This window comes from Myodes glareolus, chromosome 10, assembly GCF_982192425.1.
Source record: "Myodes glareolus chromosome 10, mMyoGla1.1, whole genome shotgun sequence".
In the NCBI taxonomy this organism is placed as follows: Eukaryota; Metazoa; Chordata; class Mammalia; order Rodentia; family Cricetidae; genus Myodes; species Myodes glareolus.
The window spans coordinates 59,697,108-59,720,659 of NC_142035.1; the positions used below are offsets into that span (position 1 = coordinate 59,697,108).

General features: G+C 46.6%; 1 protein-coding gene and 1 non-coding gene across 3 annotated transcripts; one reads left to right on the forward strand and one right to left on the reverse strand.

Annotated features, from left to right (window-relative positions):
- The first annotated feature begins 1,824 nt into the window (after positions 1-1,824).
- Rmdn3 (regulator of microtubule dynamics 3) lies at positions 1,825-22,815 on the forward strand. Of its 2 annotated transcripts, none has more exons than XM_048459551.3 (13): positions 1,825-1,947; positions 2,236-2,429; positions 4,508-4,700; positions 5,087-5,230; positions 14,657-14,942; positions 15,785-15,887; positions 16,945-17,005; positions 19,452-19,527; positions 19,671-19,748; positions 20,610-20,708; positions 20,960-21,013; positions 21,422-21,502; positions 22,137-22,815. In XM_048459551.3, exons 2-13 carry the CDS (start codon positions 2,243-2,245, stop codon positions 22,188-22,190), a joined length of 1,416 nt encoding a protein of 471 aa, XP_048315508.2. In that variant the 5' UTR covers positions 1,825-1,947; positions 2,236-2,242; the 3' UTR covers positions 22,191-22,815. The 2 variants fall into 2 exon arrangements, with proteins under 2 accessions (XP_048315508.2, XP_048315507.2); XM_048459550.3 differs by lacking the exon at positions 1,825-1,947 and adding an exon at positions 1,964-2,114.
- On the reverse strand, positions 9,869-9,975 carry LOC148120659 (U6 spliceosomal RNA). Its single transcript, XR_015739162.1, has one exon. It is a non-coding gene; the product is annotated as a U6 spliceosomal RNA (small nuclear RNA).
- Positions 22,816-23,552: the final 737 nt, after the last annotated feature.

Sequence of the window (23,552 nt, forward strand, 5' to 3'; positions counted from 1 at the left end):
AATGGTAAGGTATCAGAACCAGTTTAAATAATTGGAATCAAATGCAAATTTAAATATACGGTCAGATAGCCAGGCGTGGTGGCACAGGGGAGACAGAGGCAGGTGCATCTCTCTGAATTTGAGGACATCCTGGCCTACACAGTGGGTTCCAGGTCATCCAAGGCTACACAGTGAGACACTCTGCACAGACTGGTTATGTCAACCAGACACAACCTAGAATCAACAGAAATGAGATGAGAAAGTGCCTGCATAAACTCCGGCTGTAAGGAAATGTCTTTTTTTGTTTGTTTGTTTTGTTTTTGCTTTGTTTTGTTTTTCAAGCCAGGGTTTCTCTGTGTAACATCCCTGGCTGTCCTGGTACTCACTTTGTAGACCCATTTGGCCTCTAACTCACAGAAATCTGCTTGTCTCTGCCTCCCCAGTACTGGAATTAGAAGTGTGCACATCCTGCCTGGCTCTGTAACACTAACACAATTTCTTTTCTTTTTTTTTTTAAGATTTATTTATTTGTTGTGTTTACAGTGTTCTGTCTGCATGTATGCCTGAAGGCCAGAAAAGGGCACCAGATCTCATCACAGATGGTTGTGAGCCACCACGGGGTTACTGGGAATTGACTCAGGACCTTTGGAAGAGCAGCCAATTCTCTTAACCACTGAGCCATCTCTCCAGTCCCAACAATAGCTTAATTAGTGATTGACAGGGGAGGGTCCAGCCCATTGTGGATGGGGACATGAGTGGTCCTGGGTTCTATAAGAAAGCAGGCTAAGCAAGCCAGGAGAAGAAAGCCAGGAAGCAGCACCCCTCTATGGCCTCTGCATCAGATCCTGCCTCCAGGTTTCTACCCTGCTTGAGTTCCTGTCCTCACTGCTTTTGATGACGAAGTGTTATATGGAAGTGTGGATGAAATAAACCCTATCCTCCCCAAATTGCATTGATCATGGCATTTCATCATAGTCATGGTAACTAACAGTTTGTATCAAAAAAATAAAAACAGCAAAACACAAGAAGAACAACAACAAAACCAAACAAACGGACAAAAAAACCTGAATCCGATAAATGAATTTATTTGTTTTTTCTATTCTGGACTGAAAAATATTACAGCTCCAGTTGAGTGCAGGGTCTGCTTGCTTGATAGGCAAACCCTTCACCATTGACTTACACCAGCATCCCGATGATACGAGGGACTCTTTCTAAATTTGTTTTTGTATGTATGTATGTATGTATTTTTTTTTTTCAAGACAGGGTTTCTCTGCATAGCCCTGTTTTGGAACTTGCTCTGAAGACCAGGCTGGCTTCGAACTCAGAGAGATCCGCTTTCCTCTGCCTCCTGAGTGCTGGGATTATAGGAGTGCACTGCCACACCCCGGATTTTCAAAAAATTTTTTTTTTGAGACAGGGATACACTATGTAATCCTGGCTAGCTCTGAACTCCCAGTTATCCTCCTGCTGCAGCCCCCATAGCCTGAGATGGGTTTTTGTCAGCTGGCAGAAGTCAGGTCCCAGCGATTTAGGGACGTTTTACCGATAACCAGCAACTGACCTGCTCAAATTTCATCTGGCAATGGCGCTGTTGTTTAGGTTTTAGCAAATGGTTTGAATAGAAAATCCGTAAACAACTAAATCAGTCCGAAATGAAGACAGTGTTAGGGGGCGGTGGAGGGCGGCATCTCCCAGGTTTGGGCTGAGTGAGATTTGCAAAGACATTCTGCGCGCAGCACCGAGGGACACTCCGGCACTCCGGAACCCCACCAGCCTCCCGCTCCGCACAGGTGCACAGCCCGACGCAACTGTGGCCCCGTCCCTCGAGCCTGGGTGGGAGGCGGAGCCTTCGTCATCTTCACGCGCATTCGCCCAGCGCGCCGAGCAGGTGGCGCTGATTAAGGACGTCACGATCATTGACAGCGTGAGGCCGGTGTGGCTACTGCTGCTATGGTGGCTGGCGGCCGGGTAAGGGTCTGAGTTGGTCTCCAGAGTGACTTCGGAGGGCGCCGGGAGGCTGCCACGTGCAGTGCGGGGAGGAGCTGTGCCAGGGGCGCGTCGGACCGGAGCTGCTGCCCCCTGGCAGGGCGTCTGTCTGCGCCGGGGAGCTGCGGCACCGGAGGGGCCAGACTTGGGTGAGGTTGTGGGCAACTGGTTCTGCCAACGGGGTGGAGGACCAGGCTAATGACTCTCTCCCTCTCGGTTCGCCCCCCCCCCAACTCTTTTACCCCCCTTTAATTTTTACACCGGCTGCAGGTGCACAATGTCTAGACTGGGGGCCCTGGGTGGCAGCCGCGCCGGATTGGGACTGTTATTTGGTACTGCCGCCGGCGTTGGATTCCTGTGCATCCTTTACAGCCAGCGATGGAAAAGGGCCCAGAGCCGTGGCCGGAGCCACAGTCTGCCCAATTCCCTGGACTATGCGCAGGCTTCAGAGCGTGGACGCCAGGGTAAGAGAACAGGTCATTACTTACTGATGACCCTGAGGCCCGGGCTGTAGTTGGCAGAGCAAGTGGACCGGCCAGTGGAAGGGCTGAGTTTCACTCTTTTAGGAAAGCCTTACTCTTTCCTCTGACGGGAAAGCTTAGTGCAAGAAGACTGTGTAGCTTTCACTTTTAGTTCTGGTCACACTCATGAATGTGTACCAAGGGCATTTGCGTAGTGTTGGGTGAGGGGTGGGATAGACGGAGGAAGAGTCTGAAAGAAGGAAGAGGGAATCTTTTCGTAGGAAAGAAAGCTTTGAAAGCTTGACTATCAAATTATGGATTCAAATGTGAAAGACATGAGGAGAATAATCCAAGTTTTTAAAATTATTTTTATGGAGGAAAATTCAGAGGGATTGTGTAACTTTCCCAAGGTTGTTACAGAGTAAGTGGAAAAGCTGGACCTGGTCATCTGGTCCAGTGTACTTTCCACAGCGTGGTCTGAGAGCTCACTCATGCAACCGAAGCCGAGTGGCTGAGAGCCAGCAGTAACAGATGAAACGTGTTCCATTTTGTAAAAAACCTTCAGGTTAATTCATTTGAGCAAAGCATTTAGGGCTTCAGATCTCTGCCCTTTATTTGGGTAACAGAAGCTTAGATGTTCTCGTTTTGTGTTGATTAAAAATGTTTTTCTCTGACCACCAATGTAGTCAGATTCTCTTCCCTGCTAGCTGGAAATGTTAGTTCTACGAGAGTGTTCCCCAACTTATCACCCTAGATTGCAGCTGTCAGCGTTTGATAGTGTGGCGGTAACGTGGTGTGGCCAGTCTTTTGCCCTTGCGCTTGGCACATTTGTAATTCCTTAGTAGTGGTCTGTTCTCCCCTGAGCTTGGGAGGAAGCAAACACATTCTAGATGTCTTCCTCACTGTGCCTTGAGCACTGCTGGCCAAGGTTGCTGCTGCATTCCCTTTACCAAGGGATATATGCATGTCTGCTCTGTGAGCCCTTCTCCTTGAGTTCTTTCCTAATGCATATTCCAGTTCAGCTACTTTAAATGGCTACCAAGTTCCTAAATTTCACTGAACTTTAGTGTGAGCAGATTGAGCTTGTTAACAGTGTTTTTCTCATGGAGTTTGGCCAGTCCCCCCCCCCCATGGACCTTTCTTGGTGACTGCTCATTTTCTTTTTGTGCCTCTCTGATAACACTAATTATGGCCTCAAGAGAGGCAGTTTACTGTTCATTGTGTGATCAGAATTTGAACAAACCCAATTTTTGTTTTGCTGTGTAATTGGTATTGACTGTTTGGTATTTGGCACTATAAGGCCAGAGACAATGTTTTTCTTTTTGTATTTTTTAGATAGGGCTTCACAAAGCTCAGGCTAGCCTCAAACACTTCGTAGCTGAGGCTGGTCTTGAACCCCTGATCCTTCTGCCTCCACTTCTGAAGCGCAACCACTCCTGGTTGAAGGTTTTTCTTTGATTTTAGCAGAGCAGCTGTCCTGCCTTCTAAGTACCACACCCTTTCAGGCATTTAACATTTTTGCTGCATTCTAAAAGTTCTAAGTCAAAAAAAAATAAAAATAAAAATAAAAGTTCTAAGTCCCTCACCATGTGGGACTTGGGCATTGTCAGCCTTTGCAGCAAGTACTTTCACTTATGAGTCACCTTGTTGGTCTAGATTTTCTTTCTTTCTTTCTTTCTTTCTTTCTTCCTCTCTTTCTTTCTTTCTTTCTTTCTTTCTTTCTTTCTTTCTTTCTTTCTTTCTTTCTTTCTTCTGACTTGAAACTTGTACTATGACTTAGCTGTGAAGTGTATACTCTCAGAGACCCTAATTCTTCTCTGTAAATTGCCAGGAGAAGCATATGGCCCAGCATAGTGTTGCATGCTTTTAGACTCAGCTCGGGAGGCAGAGGCAGGTAGATCTCTGCCTGATCTACATAGTGAGTTCCAGGACAGCTGGGACTGCATAAACCCTATCTTTAAACAAAACAGGGCAAGAGAAGCAAATGCTCTAGAATTCTAGGTCTGAGGGTTTTTATTTGTTTGTTTTGTTTTTTTTTACACCCCCCCCGTGTTTCTGTCTTCTGTTCCCGCTTGCTGCAGTCATGCAGTTGCGGACCGTCCCAGGTGAAGCTGGAGATGCGGCAGCGCTGCCCAGAGTCCCACAGGGGGTTCAGGAGAAGGTGCTGGATCGCCTGGATTTTGTGCTGACCAGTCTTATGGCACTGCGGCGGGAGGTAGAGGATCTTCGGAGCAGCCTGCAAGGGCTGGCCGGGGAGATTGTTGGGGAGGTCCGGTGAGTGACCTGTCTTCTCTTGCCATCCCCAAGCCCTCATCTTTTCCTGGCACCTACAACTTTCTCAGCTGGAGTGTGTGCTGCCTTTTCTGGTCTTTCTAAGGAACAAGCCCATTTTATAGCTGCTAACCAATGTGGAAGAAGCTGCATATCTGGTTCCTTCCCTTTCCCAAGTGCCCTGCTGCCTGTGCGCCCTTTGGTCTATAGTAGCAGCGCAACCTCTTTGTTCTTCCCAATTTAGTCTGCCAAACAGGTGGCCCCTTTGTTCTCCTGAGAGTAAAGACCCAGAATTTTCTCCTTCCTTGGTCCTTCAGTGAGGGAGGAGTGAGGGAAAGACAGGCTGTATGGGTCCTGATGTGCCTTCTGGGACGCGGCCTGCTTTCCAGATCGCATATAGAAGAGAACCAGAGAGTGGCTCGGCGGCGCCGGTTCCCTTTTGCCAGGGAGAGGAGCGACTCCACCGGCTCCAGCTCCATCTACTTCACCGCCTCCTCGGGCGCTGCACTCACAGACGCCGAGAGTGAAGGAGGGTGAGTGTCTCTCCTGGAGGCAGCGATAGCTGCAGCTACATTGTACTTGTCAAAAGATTGTTTATCACAATCCAAACCAAGGTGCCATAAATAATTTTTAAATAAAAGTAGGGGTATTACTAAATGGAAGCAGCTTCCCCGGTTATGCCACCCAGACAAACAGCAATGCCAACAGTTGTTCTGATGTACGTCTGTTATTTTTCTGAGTTGATTTTTATATTATTTTGAAAAATATTTTATGTATATATTTTCCTTTATGCATATATGTGCACTATTTACGTGCCTGAGGCCTGCAGAGGTCAGAACTGGGCACCAGATCTCCCTAGAACCAGAGTTACAAAGGGCTGTTAAGCAGCCATGTACGCTCTGGGAACCGAACTTGGGTCCTCCACTCTCCAGCCCAGGGCTTTTTTCTTTTTACATCATTTTTATGGGCATTTTTGTGTGTCGTCACTAGGGCTTGCTAAGCATTATTTTATAACTTCACTTCTTCCCTGGGGTGGCTGAGCAGGGTGTGGCCAGTCTGTAGGCTGTCCTGCCATCCTTGCCTTGGGCGCCACTTTCCTCACAGGGCAGTCCAGCCCACAGCCGGGAGGTGACTCTCAGGTGCTCAGCAGATCTGATGATAGGATTTACCATGAGGTGACAGCTCGGTTGGGAAACTTTGGCCCCAAGGACAGAGTGATGCTGTTGGTGGCAGCCTTTTCCTTTATGCACTGCTGGTGCCAGTGATGCCGCTGGCCCGTGCCACTCAGAGGTTGATGTTTCTCCTGACTAGAACATACTCATGACAGCTACAGGGTAACATCAGCCACTCAGGGTCCTCCCGAGCAGATTCGTCTCCTTCTCAGGCACACCTTGTAACACTAGGTACCGTTCATTTCCTTCCTCTAATACTGTGCTAAGCACCTTAGCGGTGTTTTCTTACCTAATTCTCATGATAATCCTGTGACCTAGGTTCTGTTTCTCAGATGGAGAACATGAGCTTATTGAGGTTTGCCACTCAAACTTCCAAGGGCAGGCTTAGAGTGTCGGCTGCCATCCCATTGTCCTGGCAGTCTGGTTCAGCTGCAGCCGTGTTTGAGTCTATGATCTGAGGAGGGGCTTGGTCTTCAGGACACATAGGGCTATCATCGGCACATTTGTGGAATGTAGCCCTTGGGAGTGCTTCCCAGTGTCTGAGATGCCACAGCTCACTGCCCAGTGCAGTAGTAATTTTCTCTTCCTTTAGTCTTGTTTGTTTAGGGGTTGTTATTTTCTCCTGCTTCTTCCTGCTGGGGATCATCAGCCCCAGGACCTCTCGTGTGCTCGCAAACGCTCTGCCATGGGTTACATCCCTTCGCTCTCGTTTGGTTTTCCTACAAAAATTAAGAATAAAATTACTGTCCTTTTTCATGTTCCTGCCATTGGCCTTTAATGGCAGATTTGTTTGTTTTTTCAAGTCAGGGTTTCTCTGTGTAACAGTCCTGGCTATTCTGGAACTCATTCTGTAGACCAGGCTGGCCTCAAATGCAGAGATTCACCTGTTTGCCTCGTGAGTGCTGCATCATCACTGATTAAATCAATCACACTGATTAAAGGTGTGCATCATCACTGCCGGCTTAATGGCAGATTTGACTTCTGCTCAGGTGCCACTTGAAACAAGTGAAGTATTTATTTCTTGGTGCCAGGGATTGAACTCGGGGCTTCACCTGTGCTTTGCACAGCCCACTAATGAGTACCCTAGCCCAGACAAGTGAAATCTTGCTGTAGAATCCAAGCCTTTGTTCATTCTTACTGTTGTCTAGATATCTGATTTCTAATTGTGTACTTGAGGGCTAGCAGGGCTAGTCTTTCTGTTTTTGAGACAGGGTCTCACTGTGTAGCCCTGGCTATCCGTAAACTCAGTGTGTAGACAGGCTGGCCTCAAACGCGCAGAGATTCTCCTGCCTCTGCCTCCTGAGTGCTGGGATTAAAGGCGCGCTCCACCATGTCTGTCCTGGAACTAGTTTTTCAGTTTACCCAACAGTGTTCTGTCAAGAGGTGCTTCCTGGTGGTAGAGGCAGAAATGACATACATGTGGGTTGCAAAGGAAGAACTGATGAATTGATAGCGAGCACTGGGACTAAGGAGCTGTGAAACCTGACGAACTGGGTCACTTGATTGGGAGACTGACGGATGAGTTGTTCGTGTGTATGACCCATGTCTGTGTGCGCCTGGAGGGTAGAAGAAGACTAGGGATACTCTGTTATGAGTCTTCACTTCCTCCACACAGGGTCTCACTGAACCCCTGGGGCTAGGCTAGAGGCTAGTAAGCCCCAGCAAACTTCCTGTCTCTGCCTCCCATAGCGCTGGGGTTACAGGTACACAAACATCTCACTTCTGAGGATTTGAACTCAGGTCCTCATGATTGGACAGCAAGGGCTCTTATCAGTTGAGCCATTCCTCCAGCCCTATCGAGCCTTTATTGAGCACTTGGTATTTATTTATGTGTATGTATTTGTGGCTGTGTAAATTTACATGCTCTACACACATGCAAGAGCCTGTGTAGATCAGAAGGGGGGCCCTGGATCCACTGGAACTGGAGTTATAGGAGATTGAGCCGCTGGGCACCGAGCCAAGGTCAGCAAATGAAGGTCAGAGTTCTCAACTGCTGAGCCATCTCTCCGGCTGTTTAGCTTGAATTTTTTTTAAAAGATTTATTTATGTGTATGAATGTTTTGTTTGCATGTATTTATGTATACCATTTGTGTGCCTGGTGCCTACAGAGGGCATAGATCTTGAACAGAGTTAATGGATGGTGATGAGCAATCTTGTGGGTGCCGGGAACAAATGCAGGTTTCCTGCGTGAACAACAAATACTCTTAGCCACTGAGCCATCGCTAGAGTCCCTGGGTGACCTTTTTAAGAGGGAAGAACAGGCCGTACAGTGGTGGTTCACACCTTAATCCCAGTACTCAGGAGACATAGGCAGGTGGGGCTCTGAGTTCGGGGCCAGCCTGGTCTACAGAGTGAGCTCCATGACTGCCAGGGCTGCACAGAGAGCCCTGAGAACAGGGGAGCTTTCCTCAAGCTCAAAGGGTAAAACTTAGATTGTTCGTGATGTTTTGTTTGCTTTTATTTATTTTTACTTTTTGAGACAGGGTTTGTGTAGTCCTGGTTGTCCTGGAACTCACTCTGTAGGCCAGGCTGGCCTTGAATTTACAGAGTTCCACTTGCTTCTGCCTCCTGAGTGCTGGGATTAAAGGTATGTGCCACCAGCTCTTGACTTTTTTTTTTTTTCTTAAAGAAAAGTTCAGCACAGAAGAAAGACTGGGCAGTAACACCAACAGCACTATTTAATTGATGATTTAAAGAAATTATACAGACCTGTGAGGTCAGCCAAGTATGGTGGTAATTACGCAGGAGTTTGATTAGAAGCACAAAGCCAGCCCAGAGTTCCAATAGTAAGTTTGAGGCTACTTACACTGCTTCATAAGATCTTGTGTCTTTTTTTTTTGAATTTTAAAATATTTTTTATAGTTTATTTAACTTTATTTTATGTGCATTGGTGTGAAGGTGTCAGATCCCCTGCAACTGGATCTTCAGACAGTTGTGAGCTGCCATGCGGGTCCTCTGGAAGAGCAGTCAGTGCTCTTAACCACTGAGCCATCTCTCCAGCCCCAGGATCTTGTATTTTTTTTTTTAAAAAAAATTTGTTTAACTTTATTTTATGTGCATTTGGTATGAAGGTGTCAGATTCCTTGGAATGGAGTTATAGGCAGGTGTGGGCTGCCATGTGGTTGCTGGGAATTGAACCTGGGTCCTCTGGGAGAGCAGTCAGTTCTCTTAACCACTGATCCATCTCTCCAGCCACCAAGATCTTGTGTCTTAACAGGTGACATAAACAAGTTCATCTTCTGGTGTCAGTGGGCCAGAGTAGGCGCCTTACTGCATGGGTGCTCAGTGGAGCATCCATGGTCACAAGGAGCAGGGCAGGGCAGCAGAGGGATGGATGGCTTTTTCTTAATTATAGCTTCACCGGACTCAGCCCTGTGACCGACCCTGTGGCACGTGAAAGCTGGTGGTGGTGCAAGACTCTGTGGCTTAGCTGTCTGCTATCTGGGGCAGTGGCTATGGTGCATAATTTTTTCATCATGGGAGGTGCCATATAGGTCAGGGGGAAATTCTGGGAGGAGGTCATAATGGCTTTAAGCATGTGTACCTGAGGGAGGAAAGAGCCTTGTGTGATGATTCTGCAGGCTCTCCATCGAGAGCTGCAGGGCCCCAGTCCTTGGCCTCTGATGACATCACTAGAATCTCCCCATGCCTACTTCAGACTGAGCCTGTCACATGTGCTGGCTGCTCACTGGCCTAAGATGGGTCACCTTTTGCTTCTTGCTCCATGACTTTGCTTATTTTGTTTGTTTGTTTTGCTTTTTCGAGACAAAGTTTCTCTGTGTAGCCCTGGCTGTCCTGGAACTTTGTAGACCAGGCTGGCCTCAAACTCATAGAATCACCTGCTTCTGCCTCTCGATTGCTGGGATTAAAGGCGTGTGCTGCCACAGCTCAGCTGCAGCCTTTCTAAAATTTAATTGTATTACAAGCCTTTTTACATTTATTTAATGTCTTGTGTGTGTGCTTGCACAGGTAGAGGTCAGAGGATAGTTTCTTTTTTTAAAAAATATGGAATACTTCACAAATTTGCATGTCATACTTGCGCAGGGGCCATGATAATCTTCTCTGTGTCGTTCCAATTTTAGTATATGTGCTGCCGAAGCGAGCACCAGAGGACAGTTTTTTTTTTTAAGATTTATTTATTATGTATACAACATTCTGCGTTCATGTATGCCCACACGCCACAGAAGGGCGCCAGATCTCATTACAGATGGTTGGGAGCCACCATGTGGTTGCTGGGAATTGAACTCAGGACCTCTGGAAGAGCAGCCAGTGCTCTTAACCTCTGAGCCATCTCTCCAGCCCGAGAGGACAGTTTTCAGTGGCTCTCTTGTTTCATCATGAGGGGCCTGGGCTCAAACTCAGGTCAGTATGCGTGGTAACCTGTGTCTTTCCTTGCCAAACTGGTTCACCTACCCTATATACCTTCTTTCTTCCAAATAACAAATCTGAGCTTCCAGCTGTTGATTGGCAGTGGCAGGAGCAGAATCATTGTACAGGTTTGTGAGTTTATTCCCTGGGCATTGTACCAAACAGCTCGGTATTTTCCCTGAAGAACGCAACATGCCTTTAAATACCAGCTTCCTGGGCGTCCCAGCCAAGCATTTCATCTTTATTCCGTTCCTTCAGGTTTCATGTGGCTTATCTCTACTACAAGAGCCTCCTAGGCTTAGGACACAGGCTTGGCCATGTCTGAATGTTCCAGGCTCAGTGCTCTAATGGGAACTAGGAGGTCAAAGAAAACAGTCAGCAGCAGGAATAGACATGTGGGAAACTGAATCTTTAATTTCCAGTTCATCAGCTCTCTTAGGACAGAGCAGGGTGGCTTAGTCTTCTGTCCACTGTGGGAACTCTGTGTTTCTCTTGAGTACTGATCTCAAAAGCCTGGGGGCATGGCAACCAAATGAAACCTTCTCTGGTAGATTTCCACAATGGTTGGAGGTAGAAGGTAAAGGAGTGTTGCAAATGGAGTAGCCATGGCCCTTAAGTGCAGGATTGTGGCCATGATGTGAAGCTTCAGCTTGGCGTGACAGAACTTGTGGTAGCGCTGAGGGCAAAGCTGTCCGCTAGCCCTCCTGACTCACAAGGCCCTATTAGCTTTCCCCGAGGTGGCATCAAGGTCCCCTCTCACCTCTGCAGCTCCTTGGCTATGCGAGTTCTGGCTTTAAGCCAGAACAGTACACCTGGGAGTGCTGGAGGCACAATCTCCTATTGGAACTTCCCCCAGCGTGTGGTCTCCCTTCTCTAGCAAAGAGTACCACTAGGATTTCAGCCTCTCCACACCAGTTACATTCCTTTACTTTGACCCTAGCTGAATCTTTTCATTCAGGCAGGTTACTGTCCAACCCCGGCAGGAGTTCCTCTAGCTTGCCTTGTGTGGTCTCATTCACCAGTGCTCATTGGTTATGAAGTCTGGTACTTTTCTTTGTTCCTTTAATTTCTAAGTTCGTCCTTTTCCTTTCTTTCTTTCTTTCTTTCTTTCTTTCTTTCTTTCTTCCTTTCTTTCTTTCTTATTTTCTTTCATTTATTTATTTCATGTGTATGCTGTTCTATCTGCATGTACACCTGCATGCCAGAAGAGGGCACCAGATCCCATTATAGATGGCTATGAGCCATCATGTGGTTATTGGAAATTGAACTGGGGACCTCTGGAAGAGCTGCCAATGCTCTTAACTGTTGAGCCATCTCTCCAGCCCTAATCTCTAAGTTCTTATTGTAAACTGCTAGAAGGGAAAGATACTCGAGTGATCTCTAAATATCATTGCTATCATGCCTTCTGCCCCCATCCCCACCTTAGAGGATTTCTCTGTGTAGTTCAGGCTGCTCTGGAACTTGCTATACAGGGCAGGTTGGCCTAGAAACTCACAGAGATCTACCTGCCTCTGCCTCCCAAGTGCTGGGATTAAAGGAGTTGCCACCATGCCTGGCTCCTGCAGGTTCTTGTAGCTGATGCTCTGTTGCCTTTTCAAATAGAACAGAAGCTGTTCTAAGTAGCAGCAACCAACTGTTTAGACCGAGGCACCAGCTCTGCTTCCTCACTTAGTGCCTTCTGCATCTCCCCCATGTGGCTTTCTAGATGACAATGCTTTTCTCTACAGAATTCAGCCAGATGCTGGTGTCTCCTAGGGCAGAGACTGTCTTATTTGGTTGTTTTGTGTTGGCCATGGGAGCTTGCCTTTTATATTCTTCACTCTAGGGAGGAAGAAGGTTTACTCCCAAATGAAATGTAAAATCTTCGCTGTCCTTCTCAAGGGTTCTCTGGCATCTTGTTTCTGTCCCTGGAAGTTCTCCTTTGTCCCAGGCCCATTTCTTATCTGATTTAACCAGCAGTTAGAGAAATACCCTCATCAGCTGCTGGTGGACAGAAATAAAGAGGCTTGGCTTCCTGTGTTGGTGCCTAGAAACTACCTGGCTTGTAGCAGTCTCCGAGACATTATCCTGTGGGGTCGTTAGCAGCTGGAAAGCGACCCCTGCCACTCTTCCACATTCCCGAGGCTGCTTCTCCATCAGTGAGGTTTGGTTGAACTTGGTCACAGGTACAACTTTGAGAAAGAGATTGGGAAATGCGTGGCTGTTGCTTCTGCCTCAGAGGCTGGCACCCACTCAGGTAGGTTCTGGCAGATGTCTTTGGCTGATAAGGATGACTACCAAAGTTAGCTCGTCAGCATAGCTCCTATCAGTTCCGCCTGTATTTGTAAGGCCATTCCCTCCCTCCCACCTCCTCCAGTCTTGCTGTTGTTTCAGCGCTGGGGATCGGACCCAGGGTCTTATGTGCATGACCGGCAGACAAGTAATCTAGCAAGAACACACACACACACCCCGCGCCCTAGTTTTTTTGGTTATATTAAAAACATTTTTTTAACGACCACAATAGTTTATTTACAGTTGGACTCCTTATATTTACAAGACAGCCAACTTTACACATCAGAAATGGTATCAAAAGTATGAATTAAAGCACAGACAACAATATGAAATGGGCGTAAAGCAACAGTGAGGTGGAGAGACAAGAATTTCTCTTTTAATTTATTAACACTACCTTACACTTTGTCAAAGAAAGAAATAAGGAACTATCTTTTAGGAGAACTGCAGGGCCTGTCTTTCTGCTGAAGACTGAATTTCACAGTTCTGGCTCCCATGTAGGGAAAATAAGACTTATTTTCCCCACACTTAACATGCTATAATCTCTCTCCTGCAACTTTGCTTCAACCTCCTTCTCAACAAACCTCAACACACCCAAACCAAAGGAAATCTAGGAGAGGACATCAAATATAGTAGGCCCTCGGGGAAAGGAGAACCAAAGCAATAGAATCCACTTAAGTCCTGCCAGATAACACCTCATGGATTCCTCTCAGTCTAACAAAAACAGGTCTGAGGAGTCCTCTGTGAGAGGCAAGGTCTGCTCACCCAGATCCAAAGTCGGAATCTGACACATCACGTAGGAGAGGACCCTGAGAGGATCAGAAACAAAAGAGGCACCCGACTGAGGTCATTCCTTTGGGAGGAGCCCATGATAAGGAAAGATAGCACTGGTCAGGGTAGGAGCACCAACCAGTTTGCCTCACTAATGAAACCAAAACACAAAAATCTGGCCCACTTTTTCTAGATCTATCCTCATCCTTAAGGTGTGAGATGGAAGCCTCTGTGGAGCAGGTCCTCTTTCTCTCCACATCCATACTGCAGTGTAGCTAACGCGGCTTCCGTCACAGAGACCACACTCCTAAGTAGACAGGGTTACAGGTGAAAACCACAACCACGCACAAGAGAACTGAGAGCTGCGAGATTGTCCGGGATCTCTGCACGCACTGCTGGAGTAACCCCGGGAGCACAGATAACGTCTCAAAAGAGCTTTAGCAGTGGGAGGCCCTGGGGAACTTCTCTTCTCTTCCCACAATCCCATTCTCACGCTCAGCTGATGAGCCAGTCACACACCTTGGCTTCTCCACTAAACGTGCAAATGATCCGGGGACATACTCTCTTCAAGGATAAAAGCTCCTACCTCCTAGATTAGACCCCTACTTGTTTGTTAAAAATGTTTTATTGTGTGTGTATATGAATGTTGGCATGTACATGCCACATGTGGAGGTCAGAGGACAGCTGGATAAGTTGGTCCTCTCAGGTCACCAGACATGTACAACAAGCACTTTTACCCACCCAGCGATCTCACCAGTCCTGTTTTGGAGATACTTTTTGTTTGGCCTTATACAACCCGGGCTGGCTTCAAATGTGCCAAAGATCACCTCGAATTCCTGATCCTCTTGCCTTTACTTCCCTGGGATTATAGATGTGTGTCACCACACTCAGACTGCAGCCTAACTTTTAAAAAAAGGTTTATTTATGTACTTTATGTATATGGGTGTTTCATTGGCATGTATGTCCATACACCAGAAGACGGCATCAGATTCCATGAGATTACAGTTAGACTTGTGGAAACTGGGAACTGAACTCAGGACCAGTGCTCTTAACCTGAGCCATCCCTCCAATCCCATGAAGTCTAATTCTTAAACATTTCCCCCTTTTTGCCTTTTCCAGGTCGAGTGGTAGCTAAACAGAGGGATCTTATATTTGACTCTGACCAGCACACATTCCCTGACTGGACACTTCTTTTTTCTTTGATCATTCCCTAGCTAATAGTTCAAACTTTCTCTTAACGCCTAGTTTCTGCCTTTATGTGAGAAACAATCTGGCTCAGTGGACAGCAGTGCTGTGTGGTCCCTCGTGTGTGGTTGGAGAACAAACCCTAGTTCTGAGCTAAATAATCCCCTTCCTTCCTGTCTCTCAATCCTCTGCCAGCTACACAACGGCCAATGCCGAGTCTGACTACGAGCGGGACTCCGACAGGGAGAGCGAGGACGGCGAGGACGAAGGGAGCTGCGAGACTGTGAGGATGGGGAGCAAGGATTCTCTGGACCTTGATGTGGAGGCGGCTTCAGGCCCAGCATCTGCTGCCGTGGAGGCCGCTGGCTCCTCGGGCCCTGAGGATTTGCTGCTGCTCCTGCGGCAGGCAGACGAGCTACACCGGGGCAGCGAGCAGACCAAGCGCGAAGGCTTCCAACTGCTGCTCAACAACAAGCTCGCGGTGAGACTCCAAGTGCCTGTCCCTGATTCTTCACCCCTCTCTCAGGGAATGAAACAAGCCAACCAACCAAAAAACAAAGAAACCTATGTGGTTTCTAACCCAGCAAAACCACATGGGAAAGGAGGTAGGGTCCTGAGCCTACCCAACAGCTCCCTGCCCCTGAGAAAGGGCCATGGCTTTCTTCTCCCGTAGAACTCTGAAGAGTCCTACCTCTCTGCAAAGGACCCGATGCTTGTACCTCCTCCGACCCTGTTTCTCGTTTTCCTCGAGGCAGAGCCTAAATCTGCCTGCCCTACTTGAAATTCCTATTATAATTGACATTGTGTAGGTCATTCAACATTTCCCTCAGGTTCACAAACCAAATTTACTTTCTAAATTCCTCCCTGAAATTAGAAACCACCCTTCGCCCCTTAAGGGGCAGGTCTCACTGAATAGCCCTGAATGCCTCAAACTAATACAGACCCACCCTCCTCAGCCTCCTGAGGGCTGGCATTAATGGTGCAGGCCACCATGCCCAGCAGAAGTCTCCCTTCTCACGAGCAGATTCCTGTATCAGCCAAAGACTTCTGATGTGTCTCATGTCTTCTTGGAGTTGACCTTCCACCCTGACAATATTAGGAGGCCAAAATGTTCTTACCCAGCGATTGTACAAGCTTTCAACTGGAGATAATGTCTCCAGTTAACTGTGCGTGGCCAGCTGTGGAGTGGGAAGGCTGTGCACAGGGACTGCCAGATGTCAGTGATCATACCACTGCCTTGGAACAACATACAGTGTGGGGAAAAGACCAGGGCCCCCATTCCTCATGGATAAGGAGACTTATTTATTCCTTTCTGGTCTGTAGTATGGAAGCCGACAAGACTTTCTGTGGCGTCTGGCCCGGGCCTACAGTGACATGTCTGAGCTTACTGAGGAGGAGAGCGAGAAGAAGTCCTATGCCCTAGATGGTAAATGCTGATAGGCACCTGATGTAACCAGCTGTGCAGGTACAGCTGGCCTGATGCTGTCAAGGCAGGAATCCTTTTTCCAGACAGGGTTTCTCTGTAGCTTTAGGGCCTGTCCTGGAACTAGCTCTTGTAGACCAGGCTGGCCTCGAACTCACAGAAATCTGCCTGTCTCTGCCTAGTGTTGGGATTAAAGGTGTGTCCTACCACCCAGCTGATAAAATTCTTGGAAGTCAGTTATGGCAGCAAAAGCATTGGACCATATATATTCAGAGGCTGAGGCAGGAAAGAGTGTTATGAGTTTGAGGTTACTCTGGGTTACACAATGAGACTGTCTTTAAAAAAAGTCTGGAAGATCTGCAGGGGGCAGGACTGCTGTGCAAGTGTGAGAACCATAGTTTGTGTCCCCAGCATCCGTGTCCTGGGTGGACACAGTGGTCTGCCTGTAATCCCAGCACTTGGGATCCCTGGGCCAGCCAGATCTTTGTGAGTTCAAGGCCACCCTGGTCGACAGAGTGAGGTCCAGGATAGCCAAGACTATGCAGAGAAACCCTGCCTCAAAAAACAAACAAAAAAACAAAACAAAACAAAACAAACAAAAAACCTCCCAATTTTTAAAAATAAAATCATGAACAGTTTCCAAATAAAATACAAACTAAACTAATATACAATCTTAGTGATACATGAGCATCCTTAAGCATACAGACATTTCAGAGTAAGGTCTGTTAGAAATAGTTTCTGATGGTTCCTTTCTCATATTGAATTGCTAAAATTTACTTCAAGAACATCAGGCAGGCATAAAGAGATGGTAGGATGGAGCCAGGCCCAGCACTGCTTGTACTCTCAGTACTTGAGAAGTGCAGGCAGGATCTCAAGCTCAGGGCTAGTCTCAGCTACATGGGGAGCCCGTATCTCCAAACAAAACAAAACAGGTAGCTCAAGCTGCTGCTGCTGGAGGTGGGGAAGCTGTGTGCAGAGCGAGGAGTCATTCTTCCCGCACTGATGCTCGCTGGGGTGTGCGCAGGAGCCTGTGCTAACGCTGGGTCTACCTCTCTTCCAGGAAAAGAAGAAGCAGAGGCTGCTCTGGAGAAGGGAGACGAGAGTGCTGAAAGTCACCAGTGGTAATAATACCCTGCCGGCCTTTAAGGCCAGAGCAGACCCTTCCCTTTACCCTGGCCAGAGGCATTTGCTTGAGGATCTAGGGGGGCACAAGTCTGAAATCCCTACATGCCTCAGCACATCCCAGTCGGGCAGGAAAGGGTGCTTTGGAGGGTAAGGCCAGGGAAAACACAAGCTTGGCTCAGCTGGGGCTAAGAGGACTGAGTATCTTTCCCAGAGTCACTCTGGCCACACACTTGGTTTGGAGTTCTGCAGTTCCTGTCCTGCAAAAGCTCTTTTCCCCAGCTGTGATCCCTGGCTGTAGTAGACCTTGGCTTCTTTGGTTGGTTTGCATGAGATCACATCTCATCCATTGAGCTTACATCCAGGAAACTCAATGATCATCTTAATAGAACTTAATAGCTTTCTGGGCTGAGGGTACAGTACAGTGGTAGAGTGCTTACCTAGTACACATAGGTAGAGCCTCGGGGCCACACTCAGCACCGCACAAAAGTGAGGCCTTTGTGCTCTTTTGGGAGACAAGTTTTGCCAACTGGCTTGTGCCAAGGCCAGTTCATGTCCTGGACCCTGATTCCACCATCCGTTTTAGTTAAAAAAAAAAAAAAAAAGTTCTTCTTCCACTGTCCTTTGCTTTTCAAATCTCTACCTCAGATTGTAAGCTGAGAGGCTGTTTTTCCATCTATGGCTGAAACTTTGCGTGCAAAGCTTCTACCCAGAAGCCAGGTAACTTTCTAGGTGTCATTGCTCTCCCTGGGCTCTCAAGGATGGAAACAGCAGTTTTTTGTTTTTAAATTACTCCTAAGGAACAGCTGTTTGGACTGTACATGGAAATGAGCTAAGTGTCCGATACAAGCCTACCCCACACCCTTGCAAGCTGTTTAGCAAATCTGTGAAAAAGAAACTTGGGCATGGGAAGACACTGTTGTCAACTTTGCTCCGAGTGTGGGTATTTGGGGCAGAGGACAGGTGGTTCGATCTTCTGGTTTCTGTGTGTGTGGTGCTGGGAATTCAAGTCACTCTACCACTGAACTGAGTTGCCCACACAGCCTTAAGTGTGGGTTGAGGGTGGGTGGGGTGGTGATGGATGGCTCAAGTAGGCAGGGCAAGTCTGGAGACTCAAGTTTGAGCCTCAGAATATACGTGAAGGTGTAAGGAGAGATCTGACTCCACAGTTGTAAACACACACATTAAGTTTACATTTTTTATAGTTCAGTGGTTGGAGCACACACTGCTCTTCTGCTCCCAAGTCAGGTGGCTCACGGCTGACACTGCAGCGCAGGCACCGATGCCCTCTGACCTCGGCTCTTATGTTAGACACAGACAGAAAATAATACATAGATCTTTTAAAAAGTTTGGATTCTCCTGGCTTCTCAAATGGGACTAAACACTTTACATATGTTAGGCAAGTACTTTACCCCTGTAGTACTGTGCCCCGGCTATATTTCCCAGCCCCTATAAGACAAAAATTAATTTGTTCCCCTGGCAGTGAGGATGTGAGGGAAGGCCTAAAATATATCTTTCTTCCTCTGTTCCATTAGTTCCCAGGTTAACAAAATCATTTGACTATGTCAAAAATGATTCCTCCTGCCTAAGGATACATTACCTTATGTTAATCTAAAGAGACCTAATATACAGTCAAAAGGTAATAATAAGAACATACTTAGACATCTCTTGTAGTTTGATGCTGATTTTTCAGATGGTTTGAAGTATTGAAGTCAAACCCAGATAGTCAAACCCAGTCACATGATAGCAGATCACTAAACTGCAATCTAACTACTCTAAGTGTCCATGATATTGTGACTGTACTCTAGGATCAAAGGGACATCTAAAGATCTGGGCTGAGCCAGGCAGTGGTGGCGCATGCCTTTAATCCCAGCACTTGGGAGGCAGAGGCAGGCAGATCTCTGTGAGTTTGAGGCCATCCTGGTCTACAGAGTGAGTCCAGGACAGGCTCCAAAGCTACACTGAGAAACCCTGTCTCAGAAAACAAAAAACAATGAAACCAGAATCTGGGTTGAGATCTTGTCTGTTTTTGTTTTACACAGGGTTTTGCTATGACAATCTGGTACTTGCTATATAGCTCAAGCTGGCTTCAAACTTGAGACAAGCCGCCTGCCTCAGCTTTGTGAGTGATGCAATTACTGAAATGTCCCATCACACCTGGCTAAATGATCTAAAGTATAAGGGAGAGATTTACTCTTTGTGTCTGTGTGTGGGGCATGTCCAGCAGGGAGAGAAAGGGCTTAAAAATGAACCAAACCTAGCATTACTAGAATTACTGTAGGCCTACTGCTAAGTATTAACTGGGACCATGATGAGTCTAAGAGGAGAGTACTATTTACAGATGAAAAGCACCTTTTCAGTTCCACAGAAGTAGAGGGGTGATGCACACATTCCCTGCACTCACAGTCTGGTCCTCGTCCTTGAGCTTGCTGCTTCCCCCCTTAGGTATGCAGTGCTTTGTGGTCAGCTGGCTGAGCATGAGGGCATCTCGAAGCGTATCCAGAGTGGCTTTAGCTTCAAGGTGAGGACAGGCTTCTCTTTGCCTTGTGCTGCCCCCAGTCCAGGTTCCTTGCTCCCTTAGACTGGCTTCCCTGCAGACATGGTATTTTGTGGCTCTTTTCGGATCAGCTCTGGGCTTGATGTTAGCTTGTATTTTCTCCTTAGGAACATGTGGACAAAGCCATTGCACTTCAGCCAGAAGACCCCAGGAGTCACTTTCTTCTTGGCAGGTGGTGCTACCAGGTAAGTTCCCATCACACCAGTCTCCAGCAAAGTCCTCAGTGTTTCTCCTGGTCTTATTTCCTCAGAATCGTTCATGCTATTGGTAGACGACCCTGTCATATGTAGCCCAGGCTGGCCTCAGACTAATCTCTCCGCCTCAGCCTCCTACGTGCTAGGTGTAAACGATGTGTCTAGATACTGCTTTTAATGCAGAACATTGTGTATTTACCATTCCCACAGAAGTTTTGACAGTGCTGGTGACTGACTACAGGAATCACACTCTGCTACCAAAGCTGTGTCCCAACCCGAGAAACTTCAAAAGTCTGTGTGCGATGGTGGCGCATGCCTTTAATCCCAGCATTTGGGAGGCAGAGACAAGCAAATCTCAGTGAGTTTGAGGCCAGTCTGGGCAAAAGAGTTCCAGGACAGCCAGAGCTGCTACACAGAGAAACCCCTCTGTGCTTGTGTATATGTGGGTACACGCAGGACATAGTAGTGTGTGGAGGTCAGAGGACAACCCGAGGAAGTTGGCTCTTTCCTTCAATCATTTGAGTGCTGCTTAGGTCAAGAGTTGGCATCCAGTGACCTTACATTGCTGAGCCTGAAACTTGTTTTTTTGGATATGGGATTTCATGTAGCCCCAGACTGCCTTTGAACCGATTCTCTTGTATCAATAGTGTTGGAGTTACAGGCACATGACACCATGTTTGGCCCCAAAAAGCTTTGTTTTTTTCAAGACAGGGTTTCTCTGTGTAACCCTGGAACTCAGAGATCTGCCTGCCTCTGCCTCCCAAGTGCTGGGGATTAAAGGCGTGTGCCATTACACCTGGCTTAAAAAAGTCTTAAAACCTATTTCACACCTTCATTTTTTTTTGGTGGCAGGTCTCTCACTTGAGCTGGTTGGAAAAAAAAACAGCTACAGCCTTGTTCGAAAGCCCTCCTACTGCCACTGTGCAGGAAGCGCTTCAGAGCTTCCTAAAGGTATCAAAAAGGGAACGGTGGGTGGAAGCCACAATGCTGTTCTTGGGACCCTTGCTGTCAAAGGTGTTTCCTAGTTGGGGATCATTTTGTATTTCTACCTTACTTTAAGGGAAAATGAGAACTACTTGGAGTTTATAAAAATGGTAATCTCCAGACCCAATGAATAAATTTTGTGATTATTTAGAACTTTCTAGTACAGCTTGAATTGAATTTATGAACCTCTCAATAAAGTGATTTTCTTTTTTCTCAAGGCTGAAGAACTACAGCCAGGATTTTCAAAAGCTGGACGGGTGTATATTTCTAAGGTAAATTTACCTTTAACATAGGTGGAAATATTTAAATTGTATTTCTGGGGTCTTTTACTGCTGGGATTAAACATGTCTCTGCTCTGCCACTGAGCCATCTATACTGTTAGGCCCCTATTTTTTGAGAGCTATACTGGAGGGTGCATTAGTAACAAGATTATCAGTAGGTAATGTTGTGAGCTACTGCATCTCTCCCTCTACCCCATTGTTTGTCAAGACAGGGTTTCTTTGTGTAACAGCCAAGGCTGGCCTCAAACTCACAGAGAACAGCCTACTTCTGCCTCCTGAGTGCTGGGATTAAAGGCATGTACTGTCACTCTCAGCTTCTGCATATTCATGAGTCTTTCTGATCTTTTTTTTTAGTCTTTCTGATCTCTTTGTAAGTTTTTCATTGTTCTTTTTTCTCAGTGCTATAGAGAATTAGGAAAAAACTCTGAAGCTAGAAGGTGGATGAAGTTGGCTCAGGAGCTGCCAGATGTCACTAATGAGGTAAACTAGTAATTTTTGTAAAGACAGCATGTTGAAATGTAACTTTCAGCTGGCCTCCATCTGACTGTTTTGTCTGAGCTTCCCAAGTATATAGCATTGCAGCAATAAACCACAACTTAGCTTGGCAATGCTGTGTTTGCCAGTCAGGACAACACTCAGGCGTCAGTCCTTGCCTTCCACCTCTTTGTTATTCGCCACTGTGCATGCTGAGCTAGCTGGCCAGAGAGCTTCAGGGTCTTGATTCTCCATCTTCTTCTCTCATCCCCCTTAAGAACACTGGCTCCACCAGCTCTGTTACTGCACTTGGCTTTGATGTGGGTTCTGAGGTCTGCATTCACATCCTAATACTAAAATGACAAATGCTTTACTTATTGCCCACCTTCCCCTCAGGCCTAAGTAAAATTTTTCACAAGAGTCTTTAAATACTGATACCTGCCACAGAGTTACCTTTTACTATTTTATGTGGAGTCGCCTACATGCTATGCAGTATGTGAGGTGCACAAACTGATTGACTATGGGGAAAGTCAGGAAGACTGGTAACAGCTTAGTATAGAAGCAAAGAACCCTTGTCAGGTTCTAGCAATTAGGGAAAAGCTTAATTCTGATTCTGTACTGGATTTGTTTTGTCTCCTAGGATTCAGCTTTCCAAAAAGACTTGGAAGAATTGGAAGTAATTTTAGGAAAATAATCACATTTCAATGACTTGGGGGCTACTACTTAAATGGAGAAAAGAAAATCAAGTTGCATTTCCCCCCGTGACACCACTGAGTTCAGGAAACCAAGCAAGACTGGTTTAGGGTATGTCCCTCAACTTTCTATGTTATCAGTTAATTTATTATAATCTTTTAATCTAAAACTGGGGATGGACTTGCAGCTTAGGTTCCTGCTTTCTTCCTAAGTGAATTCTGGAAAATCAAGACAGTATAGCTATAGGGTAAGTGTGGAGACAGCCCAGGAGGCCAAGAGCTGAGGACGAAGTAGCAGAACTACAGAACAAAAAGAGCCATGGCAACAAAGCATAGGACCTGCAATCTTTGCTAATATTCAGCTCATATTTATTGTCCTAAAGTAACACCCTACCTATGAAGACAGGCGCGCCAGCACAGCCTCATTCCTGCCCTGCGACCACCCATCATGTAGACTCTACCTGTATTCTTGGGGTGAGGGGCTGGACCACGTGCATTCTGGCAGTTTTGGGGATGACAGCACTGACAAAGGGTTTAAAAATATATTTTGAAAATGACCTGAAGAGAAGCCTGGAATATTTTTTTTGGTACAAATTTGAAATAAACTAATAAATTTGATTAGAAGGATATGTTGTATGTTTCCATTATTTGACAACTTCAGAGTTTTTTTCCTTCCACAGAGGAAACTGAAGACAAAAAAAAGTGCAAACACTTTGAGTTCTTTATGTGTATGAGTGTATGTCATGTGTTTGCCTGAGGGAAGCCACTAGAGGGACTCTGGTCTGGAGCTAGAGTCACCTGATATGGAAGAGCAGCAAGTTCTTAACCACCGAGCTATCTCTTCAGCAGTAAGAGATAGGAGTCTTTCTATCAAATACTATTGAAACTTGTGTTTAGAACAAGAAATTCTAATATTTATCTCATCACCTTTTAAGTTTCTTATGCAAATGTTTTAATCCCCCCCACCTAGGAAAACCTTTGTTTACACAGAGGTCCCCCACTGCATTGTAGAAATGATGACCAGGAGCAGAAATCCCTTTCCTCTTCCTGGACTAGGCTGCCCTGGAACTCTAGGAGTGTTAACACCCCCCCCCCACACACACAAAACCGAACTAACATCTGGAGAGATGGCTCGATGGTTACAGGCAGTTGTTGCTTACAGAGGACCCAGGCCCAGCTCCCAGCACCCATAAGGTGACTCAAGGCCATCTGTAGCTCCAGTTCCAGGACATTTGATGACTTCTGATTTCAGTGGACACCAGTTGGGCATACATGTAATGTATATACACATATGCAGGAAAACACACATAAAAAACCTTATGTGTGATATGCATGCTCCCAGAGGCTAGGTAGTGTTAGATTCT